Source organism: Plasmodium coatneyi, chromosome 14 (assembly GCF_001680005.1).
Source record: "Plasmodium coatneyi strain Hackeri chromosome 14, complete sequence".
Lineage (NCBI taxonomy): Eukaryota > Apicomplexa > Aconoidasida > Haemosporida > Plasmodiidae > Plasmodium > Plasmodium coatneyi.
Genome location: NC_033569.1, coordinates 1,023,688 through 1,040,924, shown reverse-complemented (window position 1 = coordinate 1,040,924; position 17,237 = coordinate 1,023,688). Strand labels below are relative to the sequence as shown.

At 45.3% G+C, this 17,237-nt stretch overlaps 6 protein-coding genes across 6 annotated transcripts; 4 read left to right on the top strand and 2 right to left on the bottom strand.

Annotated features, from left to right (window-relative positions):
• Nucleotides 1–416: 416 nt before the first annotated feature.
• On the top strand, nt 417–2,103 carry PCOAH_00053560 (Dihydrolipoyl dehydrogenase; the record flags this gene model as incomplete). Its single annotated transcript, XM_020062136.1, has 2 exons — nt 417–490; nt 636–2,103. 2 exons carry the CDS (start codon nt 417–419, stop codon nt 2,101–2,103), a joined length of 1,542 nt encoding a protein of 513 aa, XP_019917774.1.
• A 987-nt stretch (nt 2,104–3,090) lies between these two features.
• On the top strand, nt 3,091–3,999 carry PCOAH_00053550 (Cytochrome b5; the record flags this gene model as incomplete). The annotated part of the gene is made up of 3 exons (XM_020062135.1): nt 3,091–3,244; nt 3,364–3,599; nt 3,907–3,999. 3 exons carry the CDS (start codon nt 3,091–3,093, stop codon nt 3,997–3,999), a joined length of 483 nt encoding a protein of 160 aa, XP_019917893.1.
• Nucleotides 4,000–4,255: 256 nt separating this feature from the next.
• Nucleotides 4,256–5,290, bottom strand: PCOAH_00053540 (Uncharacterized protein; the record flags this gene model as incomplete). Its single annotated transcript, XM_020062134.1, has 1 exon — nt 4,256–5,290. The coding sequence occupies one exon, from the start codon at nt 5,288–5,290 to the stop codon at nt 4,256–4,258; it is 1,035 nt and encodes a 344-aa protein (XP_019917585.1).
• Nucleotides 5,291–6,881: 1,591 nt separating this feature from the next.
• Nucleotides 6,882–9,547, bottom strand: PCOAH_00053530 (Uncharacterized protein; the record flags this gene model as incomplete). Its single annotated transcript, XM_020062133.1, has 2 exons — nt 6,882–9,100; nt 9,268–9,547. The coding sequence occupies 2 exons, from the start codon at nt 9,545–9,547 to the stop codon at nt 6,882–6,884; spliced, it is 2,499 nt and encodes an 832-aa protein (XP_019917708.1).
• An 863-nt stretch (nt 9,548–10,410) lies between these two features.
• Nucleotides 10,411–11,289, top strand: PCOAH_00053520 (Uncharacterized protein; the record flags this gene model as incomplete). The annotated part of the gene is made up of 1 exon (XM_020062132.1): nt 10,411–11,289. The coding sequence occupies one exon, from the start codon at nt 10,411–10,413 to the stop codon at nt 11,287–11,289; it is 879 nt and encodes a 292-aa protein (XP_019917828.1).
• An 853-nt stretch (nt 11,290–12,142) lies between these two features.
• Nucleotides 12,143–17,177, top strand: PCOAH_00053510 (Uncharacterized protein; the record flags this gene model as incomplete). The annotated part of the gene is made up of 17 exons (XM_020062131.1): nt 12,143–12,433; nt 12,547–12,645; nt 12,832–12,938; nt 13,100–13,155; nt 13,380–13,427; nt 13,593–13,648; nt 13,785–13,838; nt 13,970–14,062; nt 14,184–14,238; nt 14,378–14,449; nt 14,618–14,702; nt 14,887–14,974; nt 15,115–15,196; nt 15,368–15,451; nt 15,549–15,653; nt 15,779–15,843; nt 15,969–17,177. 17 exons carry the CDS (start codon nt 12,182–12,184, stop codon nt 17,175–17,177), a joined length of 2,610 nt encoding a protein of 869 aa, XP_019917520.1.
• Nucleotides 17,178–17,237: the final 60 nt, after the last annotated feature.

Below are 17,237 nucleotides of genomic sequence, written 5' to 3'. Positions count from 1 at the left end.
ACAGCTTAGCTGAGCATCTCTTAACACACAATTGAGGACGGGTCGCCAACACCCTTACAACATACACCATACGCGCGTCCCTCAGTAAGGCCTCAAAATTTAGCTTCCCCTACCATTTGCACATTGGGCAGGACTCCCCCCAAGGTACCGCACCGCCAGTCCGTAGGTAGCCACACGTGCGAACCTCGCAGATTTGTGTTGAGCGGCAAAACGGAAAAATAAAAAAAAACCAAGCATAGCAAAGGAAACACATCAAACATAACATACCAACAGAGCACACGTGGCACGTATGCGGGTCTGCCAAGTAGCTGCCACTCTGGGGGACACGCAAACGTAAACCACATCCTGTAAGAACATTTTCTAACCCCAAACTGTGTCTACTTCCCCCTCTTCTTCGCAGAACACAAAACGCCAAAATGAATGCAGTTGTGAGCGGAACGAGGAGGGTCGTCTTTTTTCCAGGTCGGAGACACTTTTCATCAAAGAAGGAGTAAGCGACTTGACAGCACAAGATCGAATTGTGTTCTACCCACAGTACATTTTTTTTTTGCATACCCCCATGTGTGTCCATTTTGTTGCAGCATATATGACGACTCATTCGTCTGGTCCATTTATTTTCCACTTGCTCCCCTCAGCTACGACGTTATTGTGATAGGCGGTGGCCCAGGAGGCTACGTGTGCAGCATCCGATGCGCGCAGAATAAGCTCAGTGTTCTCAACGTGAACGAAGATAAGAAACTGGGAGGTACGTGCCTAAACCGAGGATGCATACCTTCGAAGTCGCTCCTACACATTGCACACAACTATTACGAGGCAAAAAACAAGTTCAAGCAAATGGGTATCCTGGTAGACAACGTAAACCTAGACGTGGAGACCATACATAAGCACAAAAACAAATGCATGGGAAATCTCGCCGACGGAATAACATACCTCTATAAGAAGAACAAAGTAAACCACATGATAGGACATGGAAGTATCGTAGATGCAAACTCCGTCTTGGTAAACAGTGAAGGGAAGGAAAAACTAGTAACGGCGGAACGGATTGTTATCGCTACAGGATCGAAGCCGATAGAAATTCCACTAAAAAAACTGAACGATAATAATGCGAAGGAAGCTGAGACAGTTGAGGACCTTCTACATTATGATCACCAAGTGATACAGACATCAGATGATATACTGAGCTTTAAAAAAATTCCGAAGAAAATTTCTATCATTGGTGGTGGTGTGATAGGATTAGAAATAGGTTCTGTTTTTGCAAAAATGGGTTCAGAAGTCACCATATTTGAGTACAACAACAGGTTGTGCTCTTTTCTAGATGCAGATGTAAGTAAAGTGCTCCAAAAAACGCTCGAAAAAATAAAAATCAAGTTTGCCTTTAATACATCCGTAATAGGAGGCAACGTCGAAAATGAGGAAGCCACTTTATTTGCCCAAAATACAAAAACAAAGGAAATACAAAAGGTACAATCGGATGTGGTTCTTGTCTGTGTTGGTAGGAGACCCAACTTTGATAACCTTAACTTGGACAAAGTTAATATCCAATTGGGAAAAAATAAAAAAATTCAGGTGGATGAATCCTTCGGTGTTATATCACATCCAACCATAAAAGCTATCGGGGACGCCATCGATGGACCTATGCTTGCACACAAGGCAGAAGAAGAAGGATACATCCTAGCGAACATCCTATTGAGCGAATTGAAGTTAAATAAGCCAAAAAAATCACACATAAATTACGACCTCGTACCAAGTGTTATATATACCCACCCGGAAGTAGCCAGCGTAGGTCTAAATGAAGAAAGGTGTAAACAAATGAATCTGTCATTCAAGGCAGTTACCTTTCCCTTTGCTGCTAATAGCAGGTCTCGAACAATAGATGACTTCGATGGGCTGATTAAGCTCCTCGTTGAAAATGAATCCAACAAAATCCTCGGTTCCCAAATTGTTGGAAACAATGCCAGCGATTTGATTCTTCCTCTGTCCATTTATGTTGGCAGTGGAGGATCGGCCAAAAGTCTGAGTAAGATTATTTATGCTCACCCCACCTTTTCCGAGGTTATCAAGGAGGTCGCCCTACAGTCCTTCGACAAAGCCATCCATATGTAGGTCGCTCCGTCGTGGAGGGGGCATACAGCAGCTTCTACGCAAGTGTGCATCTCCTTAGGGGCAAACAAGGGTGGGAGCGACTCGTGTGTATCCACCCGTGTTTATCTACCCGTGTGTATTTACTCGTGTGTACCTACCCGTGTGTGTAGTAATGCCCGCACAGCTTAACCCGACGCGAAGGCAGCTTTTTTTTTTTTGGCTGACGCAGAAGGGACACTCGAAAGGAGCATCCCGTTGTGAAGCATAAAGCCACTTCACTGCGATGCGTACGACAAAAGCGGACCCAATTTTTAATCACCTCATTGCGGGGCGCACATCAAAACTTTTCCTGAGCGTCCGTTCAAGCGATTATCACCCGCGGGATCGTGGCACGGTATGCACAAAAGAAACGGAAAGCTCTGCCCATAGGGTGAAACGTGTAACACTTGTGCTACTCGTTAAAAGAGATTGCCAACACGATCACCACACGGGCGAAGGGAGCGATCCGATTGACTTTTTCCCCATGTAGATTGCAACCTCCGTTGCAGCGAAAACTAGCCATTCGGGAAATTATGAACGGTCAGGTGATTTTGCAACAAAAAAAAAAAAAAAAAAAAAAAAAAAAAGCTACCCAAAAGGGAATCCATCCAACGCAAATCACTTCACACGAAACTTAAAACGACGTTGCGGTGAAGAAACGAAAGCACATCCCACGTACGTAGTTTCCACTTTCATTTTAAATACATTCCCCCTGCGTATTCCCTATTCGACGAACAACATTTTTTTCCTGTCCCCCTGTGTGAATCGCCCCAAGCGGGGGTGTTGCACAAACAGCCGTACGTAGGTAACTCCACCCCCCAGCTACGCAGACGTTTGTCAGTTCTGTTACCCATCGAACATGTATCTCATTGCTGCGCGTTTTTTTTTTTTTTTTAACATACCCAGGTGCCGAATCAAGCGTATTCACAGATCATCACAAGTCTTGTTACACCCCTTGGAAGCGCCAACATGGGAACTAAAAAACTCAAAGTTATTGGAGACAAAGATCTCCAGAAGCTGAAAAAGGAGTCCAAATGTTGCATCATTATAAACGATCTGGTGTACGACGTCACTGCGTTTTTGGAGCATCCCGGGGGGTTCGACGTCCTCAAGGAGCATGACGGTAGGGGAGAATGCACTCACCCCGCAGGCGTGTGTATGCACCAAACGTAACTTGCTACGCGTGATCCTTAACGTTTCACGAGTAACGCGCGCCGCTGCATGATCACCCCCTCTCCCCAGGAAAAGACGCAACGGAGGCCTTCAACCAAATAGGCCACTCCCCCGACGCGAAGAAGCTGATGAAGACGTTCCTCATTGGCATTCGAAAGCACTCGACCCTCTACAACAAAAAGGCGGCTACAAAGATGGTGAAGGGTAAGGACGAGTTCGTGGACTACTCCGAGGAGGAGATAAAGGAGGAAACCGAAGCGAAGGCAGGCACGAACGCGAATGGGAAGGCTCCCAAGGAGGAGAAGGTTAGCACTGAAATGTCTCTCATGGGAGGAATGACCTTCCGAGACGCCCATTCAAACGTCAAAATGTGCGTACCAAAAAATGCGCATTAAAACATGAGCGTTGTTACGAGTTCGGGGAAGACAAAAAAAAAAAAAAAAAAAATTATAAAACAAAAAAAAAAAAAGTGCGAACGATCATGCGGCATGCACGTACGCCTGATCGCCAAATGGCACAAAAGAGGTGCAAACCGTTGGCAAGCGCGTACATTACTACACTGCACTATAATTGCAATATAACTGCACTATTACTGTATTACCCCCCTTGCAGCTCCCGGAGGAAGAAAAAGTAAACTACCCCCTTGTGGCATCCGCCATCCTCCTCTTCAGCATCACATATTATTTTTTGTTTTTAAAAAAATAAACACCAACTTGTCTGTTACACTTCCGTCTGGAAAACCACGCTATTCAACTATTGTACGCGTGTGCAAGGAATAAAAAAAAAAAAAATTTATTCATCGATCCTTCATTTGAGAGGGATTTACATAACGACGCAGGGAAGTAGATTCGCCTTTATCTACACCATAGGTGGGCACACCACTGGGGTTCCCTTTCCAATCACAATGAATAGCATCCCCTGGTTGGCATGTCCTCACAATAGACATTCACCACCTCCTCGTCTACTTCCCCTTCCTGAGATACTTCTGGTCAAATATGCTACTCTTCTTTTTTTTTATCAAGTTACTCTTCGCAAGTTTGCGTTTAATTGGGGGATCCTTCCCTGGGCGATCCTTACTGTGGTGATCATTGGCATGGACGCCTTCTGCCTGGGTGCCTCTGCGCCGTTTGAACTTCTCCCCATAGCGCACATACCTCTTTACGAGGACCTCCTCGAGGGGGTCCCCTTCCACAATGTCTATAAAAATATTTTTCCGTTTGCGCTCTTGGAGCTGTTGAATTTTGTCCCTCTTTATATCCCTCAGTTGCTTCCTCAGGTTGCTATTGCAAGAGAAGTCGTTTTTCAAAATATGGTTTCTTCGGTAGTTTTGCTTTATAACGTCGTTCATGTGTTCTTCGCTTGGGGGGTCGTCCTCCTCATTCGACCGCTCCTCATCGGGGAGTTCACCTCCGGAGGAGTCATCGTCGGGAAGTTCATCCTGTGATGCTTCGACTGAACCAAGTGGTTTTTCCACCCAGTGTGAGTCTTCTTTTCCACCCGGTTGGGTAGCCTGTTCACCTTGGTGCCCCTTCTTCCGGAGGGCCTCAACTTCCAACAGCAGAAAAGGGTTGGTTTTTTTTTTTTTGTTTTTTTCAAAGTCGATGGAGTTCACATTATTGCGTCCCTGTTCTGTGAGGACATTTTCAAACTGCTCGTTTTTTTTTCTGGCCCCCTGGATCACATCGTACGAGCAATCTTTCGGGTTGGTTTCAAAGGCAATTACATTTGGGCATTTCTTGCACGTAAAAGTGAAGGAATAAAATGGGGTACTCAAGTAGAACCCCACTTGTCTCCTCTCACTGTTGAACCTCTCCCCTTTGTAAACATACGCTTTGCATTTAGTACATATAATGGTGTAGGGCACTTCAAATTTAATTTCGCTGTAGTCCTTTTTGTTTTTTTTTTTTTTTTCCTCCTCCTTCTTCTTCTTGATGCGCTCGTCCTCCACACTACCGTAGTAGAAGTTGTCTGCCCTGGACGCCTTCAGCGACAGCATGGCGGTGTGATCAGATATAATGTCAGGGGGGTAAACGCTCCGTCACAGCGATGTAACTGTGGCTGGTCGAACAGAAAAGAGGCCCCCAAAGTAGGCACTAACAACTGGCGTGTACCTCTACGCTGCGAACCAACTCTGCATTTTTTTCGCCACCCCGACGTTACGGCATCGCCACTTTGGCTTCCCACTCAAGAATGAATCCATCCCTGAATCCTCCCTCGCTGCGTGGACGAAAAGCAGCCGCGTAATGGTAAAAGGCAGAAAAATTATACGCGCATATACACGTACATATATATATGTACGTGCGGCCTGCTCACAAAGGCGGGAAGTGCCCCTCCGCTGCTGGTTCCGCCAAGTTGGAAATTTCCCTTCTCCAATTAGTGAAGTAAAAAGGATGGAAGAAAAAAAAAAAAACGAATCACTTTTTTTTTTTTTTCTCGCCACGCGAGCGGGTGAAGGTTTTTTTCCGCGCGGCTTCGAGTTGCAGAAAAAAAAAAAAAAAAAAAAAAATTAAACAAAAGAGAAAATAACGGTTAAAAAAAAAAATGAGGGACGCTATTCCCCACGGCACGCTTAACGTGGAAGTCACTTCCCATCCTGTGGGAGGACAGCATGCCCACCGAAAGGCCATTCAACTTTGCGCCCCTTCTTCGTGCGCGTCCTGCACAAAATGACATTGGCAGACCAACCCGATACGGCCATCCACCGTTGAAGTGGCATTGCTTTCGTCCAAAGTTGCTTCATATTGTCGTAAGAATTATCCTCAATTCAGTTAACGCGTTGGCCAGAGCAACGTACACGTGTAAACCTACATTTATATACTTTAAGGTACCCATCTCTGCAATGCCTGCCCAAACGGAAAAGTAGCTTCCTTCAATCGTGCGCACCTGTGGACAGATTGCGCTACTTGGCGAGGTTTCAAATTTTAAAAAAAAAAAAAGGGACGCAATCAGTGGCATCAAACGGGATGAGTGATGATGGCGAAACAAAGGACACCATTTGTATGTGGAGCAAACGGAAAAAAAAAAAAAAAATACCCGCACAACGAAGGTGAGCAATGCTACGCCATACACACACGCAGGTACTCATAACTGTATAGACGTATGCAATATGAGTACTCCCTTGTGTTTTCCTTCCCCCCCTGCTTTTCCCAATGGCATTAAAAATTACACAAAAAAAGAAACGATAAAAAAATAAGAATAATTCAAAGGGGGGATGTCTGTAAACCAAAAAAAAGAAAAAGGAATGCGGATGGGGGGGTTAAAAACTTCACGGGAACGAAAAAAAAAAAAAAAAAAAAAAAAGTGAAAAGAAAATATTGAAAGAGAATAATGAGGGGCAGGTGCAGAGCCACGCCGAATCCACGCCACTGCGGGGTAGGGCTACCTTGCCCGATCTAATGTATGTAAATAGATATGCCCCTCACGCGGGGGATGAGCAAACGGATAAGAGAGATGATGCAGAAGGGGACAGCCCCGGGTATACTGCTCTGCCCCCCGTCCAATCTCTACACAGACGTTAGTATGAATGGGAGGGCACCACTGGAGAAAGGGTGCTACTGTTAAAAGCGTTTCTAAAAAGGGAGGTATTGCTACGGGAGGAGCGCGCGCCGAGAGAGCAGGCGCTGGTTCAGCCTATGATGAGTAAGCAAAACGTTCACAACGTAGTCCCTATATAAGTTGTCTATGTCAAAGTACCGGTTGAAATATTTGTACTTGTAATATTGAATGGAATAGTGCACTACGTAATTGCACCGCCACAGGGACCGAGATATTTTACGAATATATTTCACAAACTGTTTATTTTCCTTCTTGTTGTTGTATACATATATAACGATGTGTAGGACTCGGTTTTTTCTCGGAGCAAAGTTAGATAAGTTCAACTCGTTAATGATACGGGTATACATTCTATTCACAAAGTTAATATCCTCTTCGTCATTGAACCTGAAATATATGCTGCCTAGTCGTTTTCTGCGTCTTCTCATCATTCCTTGGAAGTTAAATAGATGTTGCTTGAGGTATGCCTCTAAAAAAGTCAATGCGGAAAGAAGGTGAGATAGACAGAGGTCTAGGATAGACACCGTTTTTAGCTTGTCGCACCGTATGAGTAATAGTAGCCACAAGAAGGGACTACTCAGTCCGTAGTTGAAAAGGGAAAAATGCTCGACGTTCAGGTTGTTCATTAAGCAGATGATGTTTTTCCGTGCCTTCTTTTCCTCCTTCTCTATTATATTTTTGCATAGGTATAACATTTCTATACTGACGTTTTTTTTGTGCTTTTGATTTTCGACCAACCAGATGTATCCTCCCCGTTTCAGTTTTTTCAGCTTCAAGTCTGTCACTGGGGTAGGTGTGTGACGGCATGTCGACTGGAAGGAGGATTGCCAGGAGGTCTTGCATGCGGGTTTGCAGACAGGTTTTCCCTTTTGGGGACGCTGCCCCTCTGTATGGTATTTACCCCGTTGGTCGCTTTCTACACTTCCTGTGCTGTCTACACTACGTAGCGTGCTATACGGACTTTCCTCACCGCTTCCTACACTGCGTAACGTGCTGCAGGGGCTATCCTCCCTGGCGGGCTGTGCATGTTGGGTGTGCTGCCGGTGCCAACTCTTGGGGGAACTCTCCCCCTCACTTCGACGAGAGTCTGATCCAACTGGTTCAGCTGGTTCAGTTGGTTCAGTTGGTTCAGTTGGTTCACTGTCCGAGTCGTGCCTTATGTAACTACCGTCCGCATAGTGCACCGGCCGGTTGACCCCCCTCATGCAGATCCTATCCTTGTAAGTTGGGGTGAAGAAAATCTTCTGGTCGTTCCTACTCACATTCAGTGCGTAGTAATTTATGGCGTCTTCTTCATACCTCTTCTGACAGGCAGTGGAAATTCTATTCACCTGAATGACCTCCTCATCAGTCTCCTTAATCAGTTGGTGCATCTCCTTGTTCCTTTCGAACCATTCATTCTTTTTCCTCTCGTTGGTGTCTCTGCTGAGTTCCCTATTTTTTAAGTCCAGGTAACGAGAAAACACCTCCTTCCCACTTCCATACAGACAGATGGAGACTACCATATGGTAGAAATAAAAGAAGTAATCGTAGCAGGAGATGTTTAACGTTTTTAAGGACGGTAGGTGCACCGGGATGAGCATCTCTATCATGTCGTAGCTTTGAATTCCTGACAGGTTCAGAACCTGCAAACTGGACAAGCTGCTTATGTAATTACTTAGATGTAGCTTTGGCTTGTAGTTTTGTATTTTTTCGAAGCAACTTTTCCTCAAATTGTATATCACGCCGATGTGTTCGCACAGTAGGTGCACCTTTTTGTCTCTGCCGATGGGGACCCGCTGGGTGGGGGCATCACGGGACGATTCCTCTGGTGGTGATTCTTCGGGTGGTGAATCTTCCGGTGGTGATTCTTCCGGTGGGGCTTCCCCAGGGGGAGACCTTTCCAGCCCGGGCGAGTTGGCCTCTCCCGCCCTGTTTTTCCGACCCCCATTCCGCTGCAACAGCAAGTCCTGAATATGCCTCAAGCTACTTTTCTTCACACGTTGAACAGATAGGTTGTTCATAAGGACCTCCTTGGAAAGGAACTCGAAGAGGATGCCATGGTTAGAATAAATAAACAGAGGGCAGTTTACATCGTTCAATCCTTGGATGTGCAATTCTTCGAGGGTGCTCTCATGTGCCCTTAGCAGTTGGCTGATATCGTAGAAATTTGTATTCCTGAGGAAGTCCCCCTTGAGCGTTATTTTTTTCAGGAATGACTTGTCTCGTAGTATGAGCTGATTCTTCGTTATCCCGAACTGGAGGCGCTGTCTAGCTGAAGGGGGGCACACGTCAGGGGTAACAATGCGATGGTTACAATGCGGTGGCAACGATGTGATCGTTACGATGCGGTGGTTACGATGTGGTGGAGTGTTCGCGACGAGGAGGTCTCTCTGGGGAAAATATCCTCCCCACTTCTCTCCCATCCCCCGTTGGCCTTACCGCAGAGAGGACTAGAATACACATTCCGTTCGTCACTCAGGAGGGACACCAAAAAAGAACCAAACTTCTCCGGGTGCACAAGACGCACGAACCTTATATAGTTGTTCAAACAAATCCACTCATTTTGGAAAAAGGCATTCTCATCTTTTATGTACTCCCTGAAATGCCTGCACACCAATTTCAGCTTTAGTGTCTCATTAAAGGTTAAAAATTTAAGGATGTTGAAAAAGGCGTCACTGGAGATTCCGATAAGCAGGTGTCCATCGTTCCCTTTTCGCATTCTTTCTGGGGGGAAGGTAGGGGCAGTATCCGTGGGTTAAAAATGTGGGCTGTCTGAAAGGTTGAAAAAAAACGGGTACCGTCTGGAAGGCGGAAAAGAACGCGTGCCGTCTGCAAGTGGGCACACGAATAAGTGAGCGAATGATCGGTGAATTATGCGTCAGGCAAACGCAGCAGGTGGGAGGTAGCCAAATGAGCGTACTCAGTTGAGCGTGATAAATCGAACGCGCTCAATCAGACGGACGGTCACAAAAATAAACAAACACGCAAATGCGCTTAAAGCAGAGCTGGAAAAAAGGAAAAAAAAAAAAAAAAAAATTCGCTTTTTTTTTTTTTTAAGTGTGCACGGAATTTTCGCATCTTCCGTGTTGCACGCGCGGTCCTTTTGCCTCTTCGCTGTTTGTCGTTTGTCGTTTGCCGCTGTGCCACTGCGGCCCCACTTTACAAGTTTGATCCTTTTATCGGCACTCCCCAGCAACGCCTTCCAAATGAGTTGCTGCATGCGACGTTGCGTGGGCGGTACCATTCGTGACCTTTTTTCGTTTAACTTTGCCACGCATTTGTTTCTCAATTTTGCCAAACTGCTTTCCCAATTTTGCCCATCTGCATTTCCAATTTTTTAACATTTTTTTACTTAACCATTTCGTTGTTTAGTTAATTTTTTTTTTCCCTTCGCCCAACAGTTCCCCCTTATGCGTTCTGCTTGCAACCCCCATGGCGCAGTGCCAGGGAATCATTTGGCGCATTTCCAGTTGCGCCCAGCTGAGGTACCGCTTGACCCAGCTGCCTGCCCCAAAAGGGAAAAAAAAAATTTTCTTCTTTTCCCCCTCGGGTATACACACCAATAGGGAAGGCTCCCAAGTTATGTTAAAAGAGGAAAAAAGAAAAAAAGATGATTGTTCGGTGACCTTCGTGGAGAGCAGCAGCGACGGTCACCAGGACGGCCTTCTTAATTCACAGGGAAAACCCATCGACGGGCTGCACATCGACCGGGACACCTTCTGCCCATATTTGACAAAACGGAGAACCGCCTTCAAGTTCATTCCATATCACGTGAAGGAGTACCAAGAGGGCATGCTTTACAAGCAGAGTGATGGAAGTGAAAAGGCATTTTTGTATTCCACCAGAATTAAAAAGTGCCAGTACAGCGATAGGATAAGTAACAATTTGTATGTAAGCTGTTTTTCCGCTGGGGACAATGGGGAAAGAGTTTCCAGGAAAAACCTCTTCGACATTCTGTTTCGGAAGTTTAGCCTCCTGTACCTCTTCACCGACACAAGCCACGTGCATGAGGTGAAGAAATATCTGTCCGACTTTGCGCGTCAGAAGGGGGAACACGGAAAACACTCACCATACATACAGCAGATCCAGCAGATAAGTAATCATGAGGAAGGCAATTTTGTGAAGCTGAGGGACAGACAGCAACCAATCCACCTCTACTACTGCTACGTTTCGCCATACAGATACCTCCTTTCAACCTACTTCAGTAAAAAAATAGCACAGGATTTAAAAGCCACTTATTTTAATGGAAATAATTTTTTTTTTATAAATGACAGACTAAGTGCAGACGTTGAAAACACGCTGCTTCTGCCTGGGAGCAGAACCGTTGGTTCGTTTACCCCACACGATACGTTACCATCGTTACTTCTGGTGGACGACTGCTGCTATGTGAGATATCACATAAAGGGGTTGTTCACGAGGGAGGCTTCGCACTACCTCTATAACGTTATGAAGGGTATTTAGAGTTGCTGCTCGTGCTTCGACAGGGAGGTGTGCACCCAACTAGGGAAGGAACAAAACGCGTAGTTCTGTCACCCCTCTATGGGGTGTTCACAAAATGAGCGTAGGGAAGGACCCGCAAAATGGCCACACAGCTTTGTGTGCACGTCATTTTGCAGTTTGACTGTATGCTCTCTCCACACAGGTGGGGCCCTCTCAATCGCCTGCACGAATGCGAGCACACGCTGTGGATCCTTCTGTCAGTGTTACGAAGTGTTTGAGAGTGGGAGAAAATTCGATCGGGGTATAAGGCACATTCCAGGGGATGTGCAAACTGATGGCGATGTCCGCCACGTAGGTATGTGTTGTAAGTGCCATTTGATGCGTCGCTATTTGATCGTTTAATCTTTTTTTTGTTTTTGTGTTTTCATTTGATTTTTTTTTTTTTTTTTTTATGTGCGTGTGCTGGCAATTGGAAGACCTCCCATTTGCCCCTCCGCAGTGTGCAACTTTTAAAGCTTTAATCAGTCAGATTTAGGAACTCGTTTTTATATCATACGAGACACACCTCTTCTGTTTCGTCCATTCGACCACCTTCTGTGAGCAATCCCTTTTTTGTCGTCCCTATGATAATGCTGACAACCTTCCGCATGAAAGGAATATGGGAATAAAAGCGTTTTGGCTGAAATGTGCATTTTCACCTTGCCTGTTCAGGTAAAAAAGGAGAAAAAAAAAAAAAAAAAAAAAAAAAAAAAAAGTAGCTTACTATTTTCTCATCTTTTCAACGTAGTAAAAATAACCACTGGCTTGACCCCCCTTTAAGCGGACCACCAGTCTTGTCATTTTGGATGCTGCTCATCCTTGTTTGTTTGCACGTTGGTTCTGTTCTGTCCTGTTGTACCCCCCGCGCGAAAAGATGTGCTACCTGAAGAGGAGCCTGAGCAAATGTGTGAACTCGCTTGTCCTCCACTTCGAGTTTGTCAAGTGCAAAAATTTATCGAGCTACCGAAAAAAGGGAAAGTATTACATGATCATTTCTTACGACAAATTACTTTTTTACGAGAAGGATTTTTACGAAGTTCAATTCAAAATATTTTTTACCGACATACGGCAGATATATATGTGCGACGAGTCCAACTATGTGCATGTCACTCTGAAGGAGGACGCGGTAGGGGGCTACACATGTATGTATACATGGATGTGTGGAAGTGCGCGTAGGCTTACCCCTTCAGGTAGTGATACGCACGTGTCTATTCTGTGCTCATCTTTCCCCCCCAATAGGCCATTAACGACATAGGCATTAAGGGAATAAACAAGAGCCTCCTCGTCAAGCAGCTATGCGTTGCATACAGCACGTACTACATGTTCAACCTGAACATGGTCAGCTAAAAAGACTGCACACAGACTTCTCCGGGAAAGTGCACCCCGACACACACACACATGCTTATATGTGCGTACCGTGTATGTACTTGTACACTTCCTCATTCATGTATAGAATAATTATAAGGACGTGCTTCCCCTCCCCCCTTCTACCTTCACCATTTCCACCACTGACACTTCTGAAAGAATATCTACGTGCCAATTACAAACGAGACATACGAGGAGAGATGCTGCAGAACCGGACGTCATTCACAACCGAGGAAGGTCGACCTTTCCGTGCAACCGTTTATCGGGTAGGTTGAAATTGTCCCCCCATCTCCCCACCTCGGGGGGTACACCAACTGGTTAGGGTTAACCTATTCACGGTTAACTGCTTGAGGGATCATCTTCCTCTGCATGATTGTCTCACGTTTCTCTCACCGAGCTCACCAACGTTGATCCCCTTCCCCGACAGGTACCGCAAAATCGTGTTCGACGAGTACTTCTTCTTCATTCACAAGTCCTTTCAAAGTTAGCCCCCCGCAAAAGTGGTTCCCAAAGTGGTACCATCGTGCCAACGTTGTGAGGGAAGTATTCTCTGAAAGGAATAAGTTGTATAAGTGCACCCCTTCGGTTTGCAGACACGCTCAAAAGTAGATGTTGAACTGTAAAGACTTTTTTTTTGCATCCCCATTTGAAGCATCTTCTAACTTGCACAATTCTGTTGTCATTTTTTTTTTTTTGTTCCTGATAAGACTTTGCATCCGTTTCGAGCGAGAGTACCTTCTACATCGATCACAGAGGTGAGAAAGACAACCCTACAGACAAAAATATGCAGCGCGAAGTGCGCAACTGGAAGAAAAGAAAAAGAAAAGGATTCTCCCTTCGCGGCGTAAAGTGATCTTTTCAGGAGTTAGCTAAAATTAACTTTGCTGACTTGTTCATATTTTTTTTTCTCCCTAAAATAGGAATCGAAATAAATATAAAGATAGACGACCAGAAGAGCATGATCGAGTTGGATGGGGTTACAAAAAAGAGCAAAGGGAATGACCCATGTGTGCATATACACATAAAGGCAGATCATCCTCCAAAGAGAAGTTGTGATTTTTCGCTTTATTTTCATCTTCTCACCACACACTCCAACTGCACACCTTTTGCAGACGGCGGACAGTAACTTTTACCAGCTGGCAAGCAGCCACCTCAATTTTTTAGTCGTAATTATATGAGTGCACCCATGTGAGAGCAACATCGAAGCGCTAGATGGGGGTGTGGGCGCAGAGCAACCCACAGAGGTAAATGCAGACACACCCATTTTTGTTCCGTCTCCCCGTTAAACACCACACAGAATAACTCCAAAATACCACTCATCATACGCAAAAATTTTTACAACAAGAAGATGAACTTATCGGATGACTTGGCCAAGTGGTCTGGATATGAGGTTGGTTTGGGAGTTTCCACTGTGTGTGTGTTTTTTTTTTTTGAGCGGATAAAAGTGTGTTACTTATGTGACTGCTTACGCACGCATATGTGCTGGCTGGCAACCCCTCCACCCCCTTTAGATCTACTTGAAGAACGAGACGCATACCATTGTCTGTATAATTTTGAGGAGGTCGTGTAAGTAGAAGGCATGCAGAGTGGGGCTCTCCAAAGAGGGGTTATAATCAATGATGTGTAACCAATAAGGTGTAGCCAGTGGGGTTTTGCACATTCGCCTAGGTGTGACGCCAAAAATCTCCATCCTTCCCAATTGCAGTCATCCCCCCTCTTTTGGACAAAAGTCAAGACATATATGTTACGTTTAAAATCACTCACCAGAGTCAGCAGGGTTAGTATCTCCGTTGGACCTCCTCCCATTAGCGAAGTTCCAAACTGGTTCACCTGTTCTGTTTATGTTTATGGGATCTATCCTTACCCACACGATTTAGTAGTTATATATCACCACTGCACAGTTTCTTCCCCTTGATTTTGATCCGATTTCCTCCCCCCCCTTCAGAGTTCAACGTCACCGATAAGGACCTGTATGCAGAAGTGTACGTGGTGGCCAACTCGATCACACCCAACGACATCCACAACACCTTGTAGGGAACACTGACATGAGCATATTAACATATGAACGTGCGAATGTGTTTGCAACGCCTGAACACGTGCAGGCGACTTTGAGCAAAAAAATCCTCCTTAATGGGCGAACAGTGATCCCTCCAACCCACAAAACAATTCAACAGATGAGAAGAATATTCCTTCCCTTTGTTCTGCTCATCTCAGCTACGCCAATCTGATACAAGTCCAAGTGGACGCTCTCCTTTACAACTCTGAGGTGTATGCATATTTCGAGTCGGCCTTAAAAATGAAGGTAAGTCAAGGTGGGGAAGGGGAAAGGCAGAAAGAAGACTTCTTCACATACATATGCACTTACGCAGAAGCAACGGCGCAGTGTTCACCTAAATTGCGCTGCAAAATGAGCTACACATTTTCCCCCTTGTCCCAACTTAGCCATCCTACTTTGACGACCTAAAGATGTTTTTCAAATCTATGCTGATCATGTTGAAGGAAGGAGACGTCGTGATTAGCTCTGGTCGGTGCAGATGTGTATAAAAAGGAAAGGGGTGTAGCGTCGTTATCGCCCCTCTTGTGTGTTATTCTTCTCCGTAGTGCACTCATTCACCACGCGTTGATCGCCCCGCGTTGATGATCCCATGCTGATGACTGTGTTGCCCCTGGTGGGGATACGCCTTTCCCTTTGCAGACGTGATGGACTTCCTGGGGGAGGACACCAAGGTGGAGAGAAACCTCGAGTACCTCCTGAACGTCATCCTGAACCGGATTCCAGGTGGGTTCAACGCAACACAATTGGCTTACCCCTACGGAATTGTTTTACATCTACATAATTGGCTTACCGTTACTCATTTGTTCCATTCATTCAACAGGCGTGAACCTCCTGGACACCCACAAAAGCGAACAGATCAAAATAAACCGAGTGCTGCACCGACTATCGGACTATCTGCTCTACTGCCTAGATTCGGGGTTCCTATGTAAGGTGCATGCGTGATGGGGAAGGGATCCCAAGCTGCCCACCAACAAGGGTTCAAACATAACCGCAAACCATTCCTTCCTTCGGTGGGTTTTTCCCCATTTCACCTCTTCGCCCAACTTGTAGCGGAGAAGTTCAACGTAACGGATCTGATCAAAGGGGCGATCGCCATCAACGCGGACAACATGCTGGTAGGGTCATGTGCGGACGGTGCCACTACGAGGAGGTGATACAGTCTAGACTTCACCTCATCACCACCCTAACAACCTTCCTTCCACCCCTAAACATTCTATCTTACACCCCATCAAAACCGCAGCCCATGAACGACGTGATGAACTTCCTGCTGCACCTGCGCAAACGGGACTACGCCATGGCCTACCGGAAGGACTGTCTGGAGCTCCTTCGGGAGGAGGAGGAGGAGACACCCATCCAGGGGGCCAATTCGGCACAATCGCTTACTACGGGGGCCACTCCAAAAAGTGCTACGGTTGCTGTGCCACGCACACAAATAGAGCGCCTCCTAGAGAATGAGGACCACTCAGTTAGCGACTTCCTCCTGTTCCACCTGCACCAGTGTGGCTACATCAACCAGCATTGCCGATACAAACACGACACCAGCTACAAACAAATCATCGCATGCATCCTCAAGTACGGAGTAAATATGAAAATAAAAAAAAAAATTCTAAAAAAGCTACTCATTTTCTCGAATGATTATAAGAATAAATATGACTCCTCCCTGATAAGTGCGATCATGTACTTTTTGGCTAGCTTATGCGAAGAAAAAAAAAAAAAAAAAAAAAAAAATCTAGCTATCCTCATATTAAGCATATTAATAAATATTACAAACAATAACGAAGAAACGAAGAATGTCCTCATACGTTTTGGAATACACAAACTATGTAACCTGTTAATCCTATCGAATGATTGTGATGTTATACAGAAAATTGTTCTCCTCTACATAAATTTGAGTAAAAGTAAGTGGATGTGTGAAGGTATTGTAAACAGCGGGATCCTCCTACATATGATAGACATTCTTTTTAATACCTACTCCATTAACTTACGAGCGAAGAAGGAGATCTGTATTAACATCCTCTGCGTTATTGGGCAGGTCTGTAATTATTGCAAAAGTTATGCTCAGTTTTTACTTTCCCATTATGTGGAGATCGTCGTTGCTGCCATTTGTATTTATCAGTCCACAGACATACAACAGTTTGAAAAAGTCAAGTTGATCTACTTTTTTAAAAAAATGCTCATACACAGTTACCAGATGAAGGAGCAGATCTGCCTCCAACTGTCTCCTCTAATTATTATGGAAATACATGCCGCTTCGGAAGACAGAGACTTTATTTACTCCTCCTTGTCTCTCTTTGACGCCATGTGCTGCTACAAGGTTAACTGCCTCCACTTGGAAAGGATGCAGATAATGCCACTCCTCCAGTTTGTGAAATCGCTCAACATCGTGGAGCTCTACAAGCGCGCCGAACGGATCGAGGCCATGATTAGCAAAAATGGGCAACTTCGTTAAAGCGATAAAACAAGGCAGCTGTAATGCGAGAGCAATGTCACCCAGGTCTTCTCGATAGAA